The 17,949-nt window shown below is 42.9% G+C and overlaps 1 protein-coding gene across 1 annotated transcript in view; it reads left to right on the top strand.

Moving 5' to 3' along the window:
* The window catches only part of SCN11A (sodium voltage-gated channel alpha subunit 11), an 89,904-nt gene that overhangs the window by 28,145 nt on the left and 43,810 nt on the right, over positions 1-17,949 (top strand). The window contains 9 exon segments of the mRNA XM_021071678.1: positions 1,049-1,177; positions 2,483-2,586; positions 4,889-5,056; positions 6,078-6,141; positions 8,958-9,099; positions 9,684-9,881; positions 10,763-10,936; positions 14,716-14,845; positions 15,872-16,110. Coding sequence (XP_020927337.1) covers positions 1,049-1,177; positions 2,483-2,586; positions 4,889-5,056; positions 6,078-6,141; positions 8,958-9,099; positions 9,684-9,881; positions 10,763-10,936; positions 14,716-14,845; positions 15,872-16,110 — 1,348 coding nt within the window.

The raw sequence follows: 17,949 nt of genomic DNA, 5'->3' as shown, positions 1-17,949 counted from the left end.
GCTTCCTGCTGGTGGACATGGCTGTACTCCACAGCAGATGTTGTCTTGGTCCACATGTCCCACCATTGTCCAGGGTTCTGTTGGAAAAGAAAGAATGGTGGGGTAGGAGGTGGAAGGCCAGATGGCCAGGCAGAAAAAGCAGTCAGGGGTGACTGTCTTGTTTTGATTGAGATTTTAGATGAAGATTTGCAGAATCCCACACATCTGCAATTACAGCCTTTTCCCAAAGTGCCTATAGTTTTATAAATTATACCTGAGTTTAAAAGATGGTGTTTCAGGCAGACATTAATTAATCTACTGTGTTCATTTGTCACCCAACAGTGAGCAGTTCAGAATAAAGCTGAAGCAGAATAGCTCTTGCCTAAGACAGACTCATGATTCTGCTTAGACTTGGCTGTTTTGGGAGTTTTCAAGTTCCCGAGACCTTAGTTCTTGAGCTTTGAGGGCTGACAATGGCTATATATTCTACCAGAAAAAGTCCACTTCTTTTACTGTGAACCAACAGGTTCGAATTGAATATTTCTGTCCTAGATGTGGAACAGTGTGCATGCATGTGCGCGCACACGTGTGCTAACTCAGAATTTTTTTTTATTGGATAGTAACAAGAGAGATAGTGTATTTTTTTTTTTTTTGGTTTTATGAAGGAGGAGGGAGAAGGGAAATAAATTAGCAGACAGAACATGATGAAGGACTAAGGGAAGAAAATGGAAATTGTTTTTAAAGAAATTGTGATAGGGAGTTCCTGTGGGAGAATCTCTCTGGATTCTGCCTTGTTGTCCATCCCGTTAAAGAAATCAGGAGTTCCCTGGTGGTCTAGTGGTTAAGGATCTTGTCACTGCTGTGGCTCAGGTTGCAGCTGTGACACAGGTTTGATCTCTGGCACAGGAACTTCTTCATGCCACAGGCATAGCCAAAAAAAAGTTGTGATTAAAATACACATTACATCAAATTTACCATCTTAATCACTTGACCTCATAACAGCTCATACAGATGGGCTCTCTCATTTTCACATCACTTATATTCTTGTTCTGAATGATTTGCTTTGTAGGTATATCTTCACTGGAATTTATATATTTGAAGCATTAATTAAAATATTGGCAAGAGGTTTTATTCTGGATGAGTTTTCTTTCCTTCGAGATCCATGGAACTGGCTGGACTCCATTGTCATTGCAACAGCGTAAATATGTTAAAGATTTTTACTGAAGTGACTTGGGGTGGGAAAGAAGCCCCTTGGCTTCCATCAGGGCTCTGCAGATCTGCATGAATGGCTGCATGCAGCTGAGTAAAACTTAGAACTCTGAGTGCAGTGTTGGTAGGCACTGAACTGTGCCAGGGAGACAATTGGCCAGAGGCCTTGACACATTCAAATACATATCTGGGCCAGTACTCATGGTCTTACTTTTTTAGCCACTCATTCATCAAACACTGGCCTGTTAAGGGCCAGGCTCTGTGCAAGATACAGGGGTTGTGATTATGAAGAAAAATATCATGTGTCGTTCCCACCCTCTTGAAGCTCACAGTCCAAAGGGGAAGTGAGGCATTTAACGACCATCGTAACCTGCTACAGGGAGTGCTTGCATATGAGCTGTGCATATATTGGGCTGTCAGAATGTGTAGGAGGGACCAAGGAATGTAGAACTTCTTTGCTGCAAGGCCATAGAGAGTTTCTCTCATGTTTTCTTCTAGAAATGTCATTTTGACGCCTGTGTTTAATTAAGACCATGGTCCATTTTGAGTTCATTATTGTATATGGTATGAGGTGAAAGCTGAAGTTCTTCCTTAAGGAAAGGACATCAATTTGGCGTCTGAATGAGGAGGATGCCAGATTCATGAGTCAGCAAAATAATAAGCAAGAGGAGCAATGGCCAATTGCCAGCACAATAATAATGACAATAATAACCCTAATATGATTTCATTTGTGCCAGCCGTTGTCTTAGGCACTTTGTATTTATTTTCCTTTTATATTCACAAGGGCTCTTTGAGGTAGGTGCTGTTAATTTCAGAGTTTTGCATGAGAGGTTCAGTGATTGGGTGCTCTTGGTTATTGAAAGATGGTGTAGTGCAGTGGAGAAGAGTGTGGGCTCTGGAGTCAGACCTCTTAGGCTCCTTCTGGGCTTGGCCAAATGGTGATTCCTTAGGGCATTGGCATTGGGCCTGGAACTTGGTAGGCAATAAATGTTTAAGTTGATTTCTGTTTATCCTTGGATTTAGTTACAACTGCAGTGACTATTTCAAGGAATCTTCATCTATGTCCAAGCACAAAGATTAGCTAAGAACAGCCTCCTATGCAATCTATGGTCCACAGCAGTAAAGAGTGATAGTGCCAGGTCCTGAGTTGAAAGTAGGTCTGGGAGGTGAGGTTGCAGATTTCATGCTGGTGAACACAGACACCAGGCTGTGCTTACTTATGGTCTTTGTGGAGATGTGCAGGGCAGCTGCAGGACTGAGCAAGCCCAGGCTTTCCTTGTGCTTTGTCTTGTAGGTTTGTATCATTTTCGCTAGAAGATAAGGTCAGCAGCATCAGTCTGTCATCACTTCGTACCTTCCGAGTGTTCAGAGCTTTGAAAGCAATTTCGGTAGTTTCAGGTAAGTCACCCTAGTTTTTAACGCTGGCTCTTAGTGAAAGAGAATAGTTAAAATTTCTCAATACATCATGTAAACTGCAAACAAAATGCTTTACTCATTTATTTAATCATTCAACAAATACGTATTAAGCTAGCTGCCTAATATGTACCATGCTAGCTGCTTGGGATATATCAGTGAACAAATGTACAAAGGTCTTTGCCCTCATGGAGTTTACATTCTAGGTGGGGGGTTGAAAGACAGACCTAAGCAATAACTATAAAAAAAATAGGTAAATTATATAGCATGCTATAAAGTGATATATGACAGGGAAGAATAAAATGGAAAAGGAGACAACATGGGGGCTCTTGGAAGTCACAGAGGATCCAGGAAGCAGGCTGCAGTTTTCAGTGGGGTGGTCAGGATAGGTGTCCTTGAGAAGGTGAGATGTGAGTAGATTGGTGATCAGAGGAAGTTTCACAAGCAGATATAAGGGAAAGAGTGTTCTCAGCACAGGAAGCAGCCAGTCCAAAGACCAAAGAATAGAAAAGATATGGATGGGGCTGGAGTAGAGTAGACAGAGTGAGGGGCCAGATCATAGAGGAGGGACCATGGAAGTGAAAAGGCAGCACATAAGCACCAGGAGGACTTGGGCTTTGCTCTGAGAGAAATGGGAGCCATGCAAGGGCTTTGAGCAGAGGAGCAGGTCAACATAGTCTCCATTTTGACTCATGAAACACATGAGATTCCCTGGATGCTTTTTGGAAGTAAGGGTATGAAGTACAATCTTTTTGGGACTATGAAAAAATTATTCTGATATCAGTCATCTCATCTTGCTTTGGAGAAGACTCAGTACTCTCGTTATAGATAGAAATTGGGCTTAGATGAGGTTAGAGTATCACCATGTTTGGCGCCCTCAACCATGTAGGAGAAGTTTGATCTTGGTATGAATATGCATGCAGTGGTGAATCCAGTGAGTGTCTCAGCTTGGTCCAAATGTAACTCCTATATGGCATCACCCTTGGTGGGAAGGTCATCTGCTGTGGCCTTGGCTTCCTCGCAGGTGCTGCTTTGCTGCCTTGTTTTCTCGTTTACCATTCATGGTTTACACTGATCAGCTGCAACTTTGTCACTTAGTGTCATCCCATACATTACAGATCCCATCTGATGGTTTATCTCCAGCTATGTTGAGCAGAGCCTGTGACTCAGTGGTATGCTGGGGCTGACTCCTTCTGGCTGCCCAGCAACTATGCAGATCTTTTCCCAACTCTGCGTCAAAGGACATCGTGTTGGTAGCTTGCAACCAGCTGGGAAAGAGGGGCCTATGGAGGGAAAAGAGGGATTCATACTATGGAATTCAGCAAACAAGGACATCTTTAAACACTGCTGCAAATGAGGACCTTTCCTGCATTCCTGCATCCTCTCCTCCTCCTAGAGAGCTGTTTTTTTTTTTTTTTTTTTTTTTTGGTTGCACCCTTGGCATGTGGAAGTTCCTGGCCTGGGGATCGAAGCCATCCACAGCAGCAACCCAAGCTACTTCAGTGACAATGCTGGGTCCTTAACCTACTGAGCCATAAAAGAACTCCCCTGGAGAGCTGATTTTAAATGGTTACCAGCATACTACAAGACCATGTCCTTTTTGTTTTATAACTTTGGCAGCCTAACAGCACACCATGGACACAGATCCTTAGTAAATATTTCTTGAATGAATGGGGGAAAAAAACCCCACCCTATTGTAAGTATTATAAGTATTATTAAGTTTTTCCCCAAGGCATTCTCATTATTTGGGTCTAGGCAAAGCTCCTCCTTCCAGCTTCCTGCCCCCTAATTTAGCTATATCTCATGGCACCTTGTGCACCTTATAGTAGATAGTAATTATTAAATGTTAAATATAGCTCTGGCTCCTTCTCTCAGGAGGTCTCACTTTGGCCTTAATACTCCACCATGGTTGTAGAGGTACCTGTGCAGCTGCAATTAAGTCATGTCTGTGTGGCCTTTTTCTGCTCACAGTCTTCTCATTTGCTCTTCAGAGCAACTCTGTTAGGTGTGGGGCAGGATAAAGAGGCTCAGTCCTAGACTGGTGGACAATTTGGGGACACACAGCTTCTAAGGTACAGAGTTGGAACTAGAAGTTAGGGCATCAGAATCTTAGGTCAGGCTAGTTTCTGATTCAGCCCATAATCAGACAACATTAGAGGCTTTGCTGCTCCCTCTCTGCTCCTTGCTTGTGTCTTGTGTGAGTTTGTGTGTGTGTGTGTGTGAGAGAGAGAGAGAGAGAGTGAGTGAGTGAGTGGGGGCTTCTTCCCACACCTGTCCTTCTTCTTAGGTCTGAAGGTCATTGTTGGGGCCTTGCTTCGCTCTGTGAAGAAGCTTGTCGATGTGATGATCCTGACTCTCTTTTGCCTCAGCATCTTTGCCCTTGTGGGTCAGCAGCTCTTTATGGGAAGCCTGGACCAGAAATGTGTCAGTAAAGATTGTGACTCTGACAATAAAGGTAAATATACTACCTTTCACTCCTTGCTTTGTGCATATTTAACTTTTTTTTTTTTTTTTTTGCTTTTTAGGGCCACACTCGTGGCATATGGAAGTTCCCAGGCTAGGGGTCCAATTGGAGCTTCATCTGCTGCCCTACGCCACAGCCACAGTAACGCTGGATCTGAGCCATGTCTGTGACCTATACCACAGCTCACAGCAATGCCAGATCCTTAACCCACTGAGCAAGGTCAGGGATTGAACCTGCATCTTTATGGTTCCTAGTTGGATTCGTTTCCATTGCACCACAACAGGAACTCCTGTGCATAGTTAACTTTTATTTATCCTCTCTCATGCTATCTACACATCTGCATTATACAGTTTCTTAGGAGTCAGTGTTGACTTGTCGCTCCAGGATTCTCATGTTGACAGATGCATTTCTTAGAGAATTGCTTCATTCTTTCGGTTTCCATGGAGAAGGAAAAGGCTGAAGCCACATCTCTGAATGTGGTGTCACCATCCATCTCTGCCTGCTTCCTTGTCATGTTTTGCAGAAATCTGCAGAATGCCTGCATTTGGAAGAATGAACAACTGCCCAGCCCCACCCTCCTTGAGTATTTTCTCAGATGATATTGCTTCTTATATTCACCCTTTCCACACTGAGGTCAATGCTGTATCAGTTTCATGTGTCTGACTCTCATGTGGCTACACTTTTTCCATGTCTCTCTTGGTTTATGAGCTTTTTATGGGCTGATCCTGTGTCCAGCTTCTCCCAGGGGTGATCTCTGGTTTAGTTCTATGTACCGAGAGGCAAAGTGGTGGTGGGACCACTGTTTCCTCTTGCTGCTTCTCCTTCTTTCTCCTTTTCCCTCCTTTTCTGTTGCTCCTTCCTGAGGGCTTAATCTCCAGTTCCTTTCTGGATACCCTCTTTGAACATTTTGGAGGATTCTGAGCCATTTCTTTCTAGCACAATCTGACATACTTGCTATTCTCTTTCCTTTGATTTTTTTTTAAACCTGAGTTTATGATTCTTTCCTTCTCAGAATATTGCTTTGAAAAGAAAAATGCCAATGAATTCAGAATGTGTGGCACCTGGATGGGTAGCAGGTAAGATGTTGATACTCTTCATTTTTTTTTTTCCAAACAGAATACTTCTAGACTTGTTGTTGTTTTTTAGGTCTGCTCCTAAGGCGTATGGAAGTTCCCAGGCAAGGGGTCGAATTGGAGCTGCAGGTACCAGCCTACACCACAGCTACAGAAACTCGAGATCTGAGCTGTGTCTGTGACCTACACCACAGCTCACGGCAACACCGGATCCTTAACCCACTGAGCAAGGCCTAATAGATACTAGTCAGATTCATTTCTGCTGAGCCATGACGGGAACTTCCAAAACCTTTTGAAGTAAGGTGGCAGACATCTTTAATGACATGTGGAAGCAGTGGTGGTAGTTCTCAAACACAACTGATTATTTCATGTGTCTAAGCAAGTTTAGATGTGTATGACTAAGTTAATTATTTCCATGTGTTTAGAAATAAATTTTCCCCCAAAATTATATCAAATTTGTGTCTGATAATAAACCTGCTGAAAACATGGTGATATGTCAATTTTACGAAATGAATATTCAAGACTATCAAAGATAAGAAAAGACATTATGACTGAAAGCCCCTTTAGACCTATTTCCTCTTCGATGGTATGGCCCTGATACAAGACTATCTGACCATGCTTCTGTTTGATCTGTGACCACCGCTGCCTCTCATTACACACACTGTTGTATTTGTGTTTATACACATTCACCTCTAGCCCTTTGGGAACACCCCTCCTTCTTCCAGGGTATTACTGCTCTATACTAATAAGATTTATTCAGTGTTTTTCAAATTAAGATAATATGCTAGACATTCTGATGAAATAAACTACATTCATTTCCCAATAACAAACATGTCTCAAGAGCCAATAGTGTGCCAAGCTCTATGTTAGGCGCAAGGAATCCAAGTATGAACAAAGGAGTGCTGCCTTTTTGAAATTCACATCTTTTAGGGAATAGAGGTGTACAGTAAATCCTTGAAAGCATGATGAGGGTTACAGGAGAGACATTTGGATACAGAGAGAGATTACAGAGATGTAACCTAGCTGTAAAATTAGGGCAGTCTTCTCTAATGCCGCTTGTGGTGGTCACAGGTTTGGATTAGGTCAAACTCACAATACTTAATAGACTTTAATTTATTACAAAGTTTAGTGAGCTCTGTAGAATGATCCTCCACAGGACACACTGCATCCACTGTGTTTTATTCAGTAGGGTCCCAACAGCTGTCATAACAGTACTTCTTGGATCCATCATCCATGCAGGGTGGGTATGGTTACCCTAAGCAAAGTCCAAGATGAATTGGGCCACCTAGGCATGAAGATTCAGAAGCCCTGGTTTCCAATTAGTCTTTTTAGCACCTTCATCTCTCTAAGCTTGTGTGCCAATCACAGCTCTCTCCATCTAGGTATAGTCTCAAAGCTCAGGAATTTACAGTAAACCAACTCCTAGTGCCTGACCTTCCACCCTGATCATAACATGATAGTTTCCAAGGAGATGGCGGATCTGAGGTCACCTTCCCAGACAGGCCTCTGTTCAAGGCTCAGGCCTTGTTTTCAACCTTTGCTTACTGCCTCCTTCCCTGGGGACCGACTGAGTGGTGACTACAGTGTGATTCTGAAGCATGAGTGGGAGATTCTGGTAGATGAGGAGAAAGAACAAAGAATTCCAGATAGTGGGAATAGCAAGGATGAAGGTCTTGGGGCAGGAGGATGCCGGGGATAATAAGAAACCCAGCAGCATATTGGGCAGAGGGGCAAGGGATGGGAGCCAACCATGCAGGACCTGCTAGCCCATCACTGCCAAGGATTTTGACCTTGATCACAAAGGAAGCAAGATATGAGCAGATTAGGTATTTTTAAAAGTCACTTATGGCTGCTTCATGGAAAATGGATGAATAGAGTGGATGAGGCAGCCGCTTAGGAGGTTATGTTAATACAGGTGAGAGTCACGAAGTAGAGATGAAGAGAAATTGATGGATGAATTCCAAAGACATTTAGGAGATGGAAAGGACAAGACTTGTGGATTGAAGAGTTTTGGCGTGTTCATGTGTGTGCAAATGCATGTCTAGGAGGTGGGGAGTACAGAGGAGATAATAACAAAAAATCAGTATAGAATTAACAGGTAAAGCAATGAAAGAGACAGAAAATATGAGAATAAATATTAATTCAGAAGTTTCAACTTTTGACTAAGTAGGAAGTCTAGAAATAGAGTACAGAATAAAACGAAAGGGAGGAAATTAGCAAAGAAATAATACAGAGAATTTCCCTGCGATTAAATATGCAAATCTCAGGATTCCTGTGTTGTTCAGGAGGTTGGGGACCTGGTGTTGTCATCGCTGTGGCTCGTGTTGCTGCTGAGGCACAGGTTCAGTCCCTGGCCTAGGAACTTCCACATGCTGCAAAGACAAAAAAAAAAAAAAGATATATGTTGAGATATATATGCACTTTCATATTCTTAGAAGACTTTTTGAAATTAAAGTAACTGTAAATCTCTTGCCTGTAGGAAGTAGGTTTGAGTATCTAGGTAGAGAAGGAGATATCATATTCATTGTGTATCCTTTTAAATGTTCACTGTGTCACTATATTTAATTTTTCAGTGAAGAACTACAAATATCTTACTAATCACTCCATTTGAAAAGTCTGTGAATGCTCACATTAAGATATAGGCTGGGAGACTTGAAAGATGAAAGATATGACCACTGTACAGAAATTCTCTTCACCTAGAGATTTTGGGTGTCAGCCTATGGTTCTTAGAAGAGTCAGTGCCCTGGGCAAGATATGAGGGGCACGCCAGGCTGCAGAGTATGTAATTCTCCCTCTTTTCCTTTGTTTCCAATATCTAGGGCTTGTTCTGAACAATTTGAATGCAACCACACTCGTTGGAATCCTGATTATAATTACACGAATTTTGACAACTTTGGCTGGTCTTTTCTTGCCATGTTCCGGCTTATGACTCAGGATTCTTGGGAGAAGCTTTATCGACAGGTTATCTATTTATTCATTTTCTCGGTTTCTCCCTCCCAGCCTTCCTCTCTCCCTCTCCCATCACTCATCTATCTCTCTCTCTATCATTTATAACCTACTGTCTCTCCTTCAACTTTGTCATTGATTTCTTATCCTTAATAGCTGTGTTGTTAAATTCTGAAATTCCATTAGAAACATCAAAAAAAGACTATAAATGTGATATTTGGAAGAAGGGTGCAAAAAAATCCTCCTCTTCCTAGAAATATCACCCCTCTCCAGATTCCCCACTGACTGAACTTCCACCACTAGTGCTTCAGCTTTCATGCAGCATTGCCATGTCTCTCGCCTCTTTTCTTTAAAAAATGCAAGCACCCTGGAGAAAGTCATAGGAAAGTCACTAGAACTTTTGTGTGAATGTACTGATGGCATTTCCTTGCTGAGGGATAGGGTGTCACGAGTTCTAGGGTGACCGGGGAGGCAGTAGATGATGCTGGGGGAAGCTGAGCCAACCAGTGCTGGAGAGAGACATACTCTCTGCTTGAGGTAAAGTCACTCCTCTGAGGAGGGAGGCTTCAGAGGTTAACATGTTGCTCTGTCCCTTACAGACCTTGCGCACCTCAGGGCTCTACTCGGTCTTCTTCTTTGTGTTGGTCATATTCTTGGGCTCTTTCTACTTGATTAACTTAACCCTGGCTGTTGTCACCATGGCTTATGAGGAACAGAACAAGAATGTAGCTGCTGAGACAGAAGCCAAGGAGAAGATGTTTCAGGAAGCCCAGCAGCTGTTAAAAGAGGAGAAGGAGGTATGGGCACAAGGTGTCAGTGGGATCTGCTTAGGGGGACCCCACAGGCTGTGGGGTCTGATGGCTTAAGGTTTCTCTATGAGGCCTGGTCTCAGCATTTCCCAACAGGTACTTTTCTGAGAGTTTAAGCTCCTTGCACACTCTGCTGCTCTCTGTCACTAAGATGTCCAGGCACAGGGATCTTGCGAACAGGAAGCCCTTGGTTTTGATTTCTGACTTTGTGAAACCTGAGTCTTCAAAGACAGATCCCAAATTGCTGGCTAGAGGATAAAATGCATGTATGTAAATTAAGGCTCTGCTCCAGGCTTTCTTGTAGGAATCTGGAGATATTTGTGTTCAGGGATTTTGCTTGAGAGAGTTTGGGAAAGCAATCATATGGTGGCTTTAGAGATAATAGTCGTGATCATCTCTCCCGTTTTGTAATTCCTATTGTATTTACAAGCCATCCTTACTGTTCCCCTGGCATCTTTACATTCTTTTTCAATTCTGGGATTCTAAGATTCAATAATAAAATTTCAGGGCAGAGACCATGTATTATATTCTTTCTCATCTTCCACAGAGATTTGTCAGGAGGAAGCCCATCATCGTGTGCAAAAGTTTATTGAGTGCCTAGCACATAGCAGACACTGTACTAAGGGTTAGTGACACAGAGACACTAAGAGACAACCGTGCCTTTGAGGGCTGCAATCTCATGGACAAACAGGGCATGCTCCCCAGATAAACAGTGACAAAGCTAGTGTATTCCAGTTGGGTGATGAGCAATTGAAATGGTCCAGAGCCAGCAGAAGAGAGAAGCAAATGCTCACCTAGGTCGAGGTCATTTGCAGTATTCTGTGGCTAGGTGTAATCTGTTCATTAATTGCTTTTGTTCACTTTCTAAGGCTCTGGTTGCCATGGGAATTGACAGAAGTTCACTGAATTCTCTTGAAGCATCATCTTTTTCCCCAAAGAAGAGAAGGTTATTTGGTAATAAGAAAAGAAAATCCTTCTTTTTGAGAGAGTCTGGGAAAGACCAGGTCCCAGGATCAGATTCTGATGAAGATTCTTCAAAAAAGGCAAGTTTTGGCCAAGGATACTTGAGCACTGTTCAGGGGGATAGGTCAAGTTGTCGATCTAATTGAAAGGATTCATTCATCTACTCAATCATTTATCCATTTATCCGTTTGCACATATTTTCCTGCATCCATGTGTCTATTCAATTATCCATTTATTTTCAGATATCTGATTAAAATGTTGACGGTGTTTACTATCAAGTTGGCACGGGGGTGGGTCCTGGGGATACGTGAGATAATGCAGACAATTAGTGACAAGGGGCAGTTAATGTTCAGTGATGACTGACATGATAATCGCTGAGGAAGAACAGAGGACAAGCAATATTTGTTCTTCAAAGCAAACCCTCAGATGTTAGATGCAAGTAGGTTGTTTGGGAAGTGATCTCAAGGAGCACTGAGAGGGGAGGACAGAAGCGATAAGTGGAAGAGAAGGTGGCAAATTAATAGTATTAAGCCAGTTTAATCTCCCTGGAGTGAGGGCACAAGAGTATTTATATACCAATTTTGGTCCATCATTGGTTCAAGACTTCTGGGGTCAAGAAATAGATAATTATCCTGTATTTCTGATTTGCTATGTATTAGGACAAAAGTGTTTGGGCTGCCAGAGAAAGCCTTGGGACATATGGATATGTTATGGACGTAACAATAGCATCTGCTTCAGACAATCAACCCAAGCTTTGTCTGGGGTAGCAAAAGAGCAGTGGATCAGGAAAGGGTTCCCAGAGGAAGTGGCGTGTAAGCTGAAAGGCTGACTTAACCAGGTAGAAGGAAGAATGAATCACTATAGGTAGAGAGTACAGCATATGCATAGGCCTAGAAGCAAAGGAGAGCAGAATATGACCAAGTAGAAAATGTGCAAGTACGTGTGTGCCTGTGTGTTAGAGAGAGTGGGAGACAGAGAGAGAGAGGAGGGATGGGGTTGATGCAAGGGCCTCTAGGATAAAGATGAGGGACATCACAAAATGCCTTGAAGCCAAGCAGCTAGGCAGTTCATTCTCTATGCTGAGAGCAAGAGTAAACACTATGGAAAGGTTTTAAGGAAAAGATATGGCCAGATTTACATTTTGAAATCCTGGATGCATTGAAGAGAGGAGATTTAGGAAGTTGAGACTGCAGGCAACCAATTAAGAAGTCATTGCAGGAGATACCATCATGGCTCAGTGGTAACAAACCTAGTATACATGAAGATGTGGGTTCCGTCCCTGGCCTCACTCAGTGGGTTAAGGATCTGGCGTTGCCGTGAGCTGTGGTGTAGGTCAAAGACATAGCTTGGATCCAGCCTGGCTGTGGCTGTGGTATAGGCCAGCAGCTGTGGCTCCAATTCAACCTCTAGCCAGGGAACTTCCATATGCCGCAAGTGTGGCCTTAAAAAGCAAAAAAGTCATTGCAGTGATCCAAGTAAAAGGTGACACTGGCTTAAACTGTGGTTAGGGCAATGAAGATTAAGACAGTAATAGGTTACAGAATTAAAGATTTGACAGTTGACTGGACGTAGAGGGAGGGGATGGTGTCCGTTTATGGCTTGGGTATCTGACTTGGTAAGTAATTTACTGAGATGGGAAAAGAACATGTTCTAGGGGTGGGGAAGATGGTAAGTTCAGCTTTTCATGTGCCAATTTTGAGATGCCAGTGGGGCATTCAAGCCAGGATATTGGGTAGATAGTGGAGGATGCAAAAAAGAAGGTATGAGAGGATGTGCAATAGAAAAAAAGTGTATTCTTATCATTAAAGTGGAAGGGTGTTTGAACATGTTTTAATTGTGGAGAGAGGAGTCAGAAGAGAGGAAAATGTTGCTGATACAGGCCAGGGAATAATGGCAGAGCCTCTTTCCTAAAATGGGAAGGAGATAAAGCAGGCAGAGGGTGGGTGGGGAAAGGGAGTTGGTGGGGGGCTCTCTAGAAGTAGATGGACAGACCTCATCCACTGCTGTGAGCAGCTCTGACCAAATGATAGGGAAAGATCTCATGGCTTAGAGGCTTCTTTGCTGTCAGACCACAGGATATTGAAGAGACAGTATGTATTTTTTAAATATTTTGCAAGTTTTTCTTTATTTCACAAAATGATAGACAAAGACCCAGACACCTGATGTAAGGTGTCTTTTCCCTTTAACTAGAACAGGAAATGGCTATAGAAAGACTATAGGCTACATTTAGAATAGCTTTTCACAAAGGTATAGTTCCCTCTGAGGCTGTGGTTGGTTACAATGCCCGAATTTTCTGGAAAGCTGAAGATTTATGTCTTTTAATCTCTGAAGTCTTTAGAATTGTAGGTAAGGTGAGAATCAATATGCTTTTGGACACAGCCTGAGAGAGTGCTTGAAGTGTAGTATATGGATTTTGTGATATTTATTTTGACTGTTCTTTCTAGATACTGACTGATTCAAAGTCTATTTAGGCAGCCATTCAAGGCACTTCACTATCTGGCCCCAGTCCACCTTTGTAAATTTTTCCCCCATTTCCATCCCTTATAAACATTGTTTCTAAATTATACTTTTTATTGCTTTCATATGGGAACCATTGCTTATTATTATTATTATTATTATTATTATTATTATTATTATTATTATTTGTCTTTTTGTCTTTTCCAGGGCGGCACCCGTGGTATATGGAGGTTCCCAGGCTGGGGGTCTAATCAGAGCTGTAGCCACCAGCCTATGCCAGAGCCACAGCAACTCGGGATCTGAGCTGCATCTGTGACCTACAACACAGCTCACGGCAATGCCAGATTCTTAACCCACTGAGTGAGGCCGGGGATCGAACTGCAACTTCGTGGTTCCTAGTCGGATTCGTTAACCACTGAGCCACGACAGGAACTCCTCATTAGTTTTTGTAAATTATTTTTTGCACTTTGTTGACAATGAATAAAACTCAGAGAAGGAAATATTTCTTTAGGTATGACTCAAGAAATGTGCATACATAAGAAATATGAATGTTCAAATCATATTTCTCTTACTTATTAAATGTGAATTAATAAAACTGAACCTTTGGCAGCTGTGAAGTTGAAGTCAGTCAAGCATCTTTGCTACATGTGGCACTGAAACAAAGTAGTTCATTGGGAGTTCTCTTGTGGTGCAGCATGTTAAGGATCCTGAGTAGTCGCTGCTGTGGCATGGATTCGATCCCTGGCCCAGCATTTCCACATGCTGTAGGTACAGCCAAAAAAAGTAAATTAAAATTTAAAAAAATAAAAGTAATTTGTCAGGTTTAGAAGGTCCACCATGCCTTCTCTTTCCCTCTATGTCTTTTTTTTTTTTTGTCCTTTTTTTTTGCTATTTCTTGGGCCGCTCCTGCGGCATATGGAGGTTCCCAGGCTAGGGGTCGAATCGGAGCTGTAGCCACTGGCCTACGCCAGAGCCACAGCAACGCGGGATCTGAGCCGCATCTGCAACCTACACCACAGCTCACGGCAATGCCGGATCGTTAACCCACTGAGCAAGGGCAGGGACCGAACCCGCAACCTCATGGTTCCTAGTCGGATTCGTTAACCACTGTGCCACGACGGGAACTCCTTTTTTTTTTTTAACTTTTTAGGGCTGCACCTTTGGCATAAGGAAATTCCCAGGCTAGGGGTTGAATTAGAGCTGCAGCTGCTGGCCTACACTACAGCCACAGCAATGCCAGATCCGAGCTGTGTCCGCAACTTACACCACAGCTCACAGCAATGCCAGATCCTTAACCCACTGAGCAAGGCCAGGGATCGAACCCACATCCTTATGGATACTGGTTGGATTCATTTCCACTGCACCACAATGGGAACTCTCTCCACCATTCCTTCTCTTACAGCCACACCTCCTAGAGCAAACCAAACGACTCTCCCAGAATCTGTCAGTGGACTACAGTGATGAGCATGGTGACCCCTTACAAAGGCAGAGAGCGCTGAGTGCTGTCAGCATCCTCACCATTACCATGCATGGTAAGTGCTGCCTCCCAGAACTCATTCTCCAAGGGGGAGCCTAACTGCAATGATGTCTTTCCCTTCTCCTCTCTCCACCCCCGAGAATCCCCCTGTAGCCCACTCTACTTCCTGCAGAGTGACTCCCCATGCTTTTTTGGAGCATGTGAGCAAAATGACTTGCAAGAAGTGAGCCTTCCCTGTGGGCCCACCCTGAACTGCCACTTGGGTAGTGGTGGGACCAAGAGCACCAACAGGACTTCCCACTCAGGCTAGACAGTCACAGGAAATCTCAGTGGCAATGATAGTCAGCTAAAGAAGAGAAGACATAAAAGTTTCCAGGAGGTGATAGTTGTCATTGAAGTTAAAGTGAGAATCTGGCGTTGGACAGGAGAAGACCTTTGTAGACTGCTGGAACCATCTGATGGACCTGATTAACAGGTAACAGTGACCCAGCTAAGAAGTTGATGTTCAAGGGCAGGACTCAAGTCCCAGCAAGATGGGTTTAATGATGGGTTCTTAGCACTTTTAAGCCTGTTTCCTCACCTCATGAGTCCCTGAAATTGTGTAGAAATCAGAGCTGCAGCTGCTTTCTGGCTTGGACTCAACTAGCTGATAGAGTGCCTTTTGTTTCATTGCTTATAGATGCCACTGCCTGAATATCTACCCTTCCCTTGAGCCCTAGGGAAGCCCTTCCTGTGCTGTGGTATACCCTTCACTGTGGTCCGCCTTGAGTGAATGTAACTTGGGCTTGTGCCTGTCTCTCTCATGGGTTCACAGCCGGTCAGTGCCGACTTCCCCAACTGTATCTCTTACAGTGCAGCCCAGCTCCTGGATGCTCAGTATAAGTATACAGACATGCTGTACTTGACTATGCCATGTGGGAGTTGTGTGTGGGAAACCTTTCTAAGCTATGTGTCATTGCCCTTCTCCACTGATCATGTTGTAACATAGTTGATGCTAGAGAAGAGGAAGGAATGCACTCAGGCAAAGAGCAGACTGGTTCAGAGCTAACTCCTCAAGTGCTCTTTCATTCTCCTTCTTCAGAACAAGAAAAATCACAGGAACCCTGCCTCCCATGTGGGGAAAACCTGGCATCCAAATACCTCGTGTGGGACTGTAACCCCCAGTGGCTGTGCATTAAGAAGGCGCTGAGACTCGTGATGACCGACCCCTTTACTGAGCTGGCCATCACCATCTGCATCATAATCAACACTATCTTCTTGGCCATGGAGCATTACCAAATGGACACGAGTTTTGAGACTATGTTGTGCACAGGGAATTTGGTAACGCTAGGCTTTTTAAAATATAAAACATATTTCAAACTTTGAATTGTAACTGTTTTAAATTCTAAACATTTTGTGAGTGGCCTAACTTAACATAGGTCTTTGGTCCCCTTAGGTGGAATAAAAGGAAAAGATGACTATCAGGATTTTATTTTTACCTAGTTCAGTAATTTTCCATGAGCCTGTGTTCACCCTCTAGTATGTTAACGTGTTTCTTTAGTCATCTAATGGATGACTAAAGAGTCATTCAGTGGTAAGACAGAAGCAAGTAGATATCTTAAAAAGTCAACTATTTCATATAATCAGGAAAATATTAACCATATTCAGAGATCCATAGTAATGACTACTGTGGTCCCCAGTGATATTGATGACATCATTTGTCATGAAATAATGTGACTTCCATTACTAGGTTAATTTTCCCTAAAAAGATGAGTCAGAGCCTGGAAGTTGCAGGAGGTTTACTTTCCCAGGAGGTAGTGTACAAGGCTTGCAGGGTTGGGTGGGTGTAGGGTTCCAGAATTGAGCCTGCTTCAGTGTGTTTCTCATTGGATGGATCTAGTCTCAGTTAAATTGGGAAAACTAAGATAGGGCAGCAGACTTTTCAAGAACTGTTCACTTTATTTATTTTTTATTTATTTATTTGTCTTTTTACTATTTCTTGGGCCGCTCCTGCAGCATATGGAGGTTCCCAGGCCAGGGGTCCAATTGGAGCTGCAGCCGCCAGCCTACACCAGAGCCACAGCAACTCGGGATCCGAGCCACATCTGCGACCTACACCACAGCTCAGGGCAACACCCACTGAGCAAGGGCAGGGATCGAACTCGCAACCCCATGGTTCCTAGTTGGATTCATTAACCACTGCGCCATGACGGGAACTCCAGAACTGTTCACTTTAATTCATAGTTCCAGCAGAAAATTTTGATCTTCTCCAAAATATCAGAAATAATAGGTAATTACCCAGTGAATGTTCTACTCTAATTTGCCAGTGAGTTAATTAGCAAAAAATCTTTCCAGAATGTCTAGCCCTTTCTTCTTAAAGTTTTATTTTTCTAATTTAAAAAGCATTGTTTTTTTTTTATTTTAAAAATAAGGAAAAATACAAATAAGGGAACTACAAAGAAGAAACTCATTTCCTATGGTCTTACTGGCAAAGATGATCATTGTTAGCATTGCAGAGTATTTACAGGCAGTATGTATGTATGTATGTGCTTTTTAATTAATTTTTTACATTGACAAGGAGCCATAGTACCTATTGAATCAGGAGCTGGTCCATAGAGCTGCTTCTATGCATTAAGTTTCGGTTAGTGTAGAACTGTAGCCAGGTGCCTGTCACCTTTGGTTCCAAATCCTTCCCAGGAGTAGGGATACAGTTAGTCTGCAGTACAACACCAGCCTGGGTCTCCTTACAGACAGTCTGCATTTAGGTTCCTTTCCCCATATTGCCTTTGGGAAGAAGTATCCTTTGGGTGTGCATAGGTTGCGTTAGATTCCATTTTGTATGATAAACCTAACACACACAATATCTTCTAACAGGCAGGTGTGTTCTGGGCTCCATGCCATTGTGTTCAGCTCTTTCCTGATGAGGTAACCCAGAATGGCCTGATGGTGTTATTTCAATTGGAAGCAGAATGCTGTACCCTTAGGGTCACAGTCCCTTTCTTAACAGAGTCAGCGGATCATCTTTCATCACCTCCTAGTGGATGGAGTTACTGGATAACTTAGGCCTGTATTTATCTAATTGTTAAAGACAAAGACAAAAAATTATTTATCCCATGGAAAAGACAAAGTTTTCAGTGCTTTTTAAATTCCTGCCTTTCCTTTTAATTCTTTGATAGCTTG

Source organism: Sus scrofa, chromosome 13 (assembly GCF_000003025.6).
Source record: "Sus scrofa isolate TJ Tabasco breed Duroc chromosome 13, Sscrofa11.1, whole genome shotgun sequence".
In the NCBI taxonomy this organism is placed as follows: Eukaryota; Metazoa; Chordata; class Mammalia; order Artiodactyla; family Suidae; genus Sus; species Sus scrofa.
This window is presented reverse-complemented; position numbering and strand designations above follow the sequence as displayed.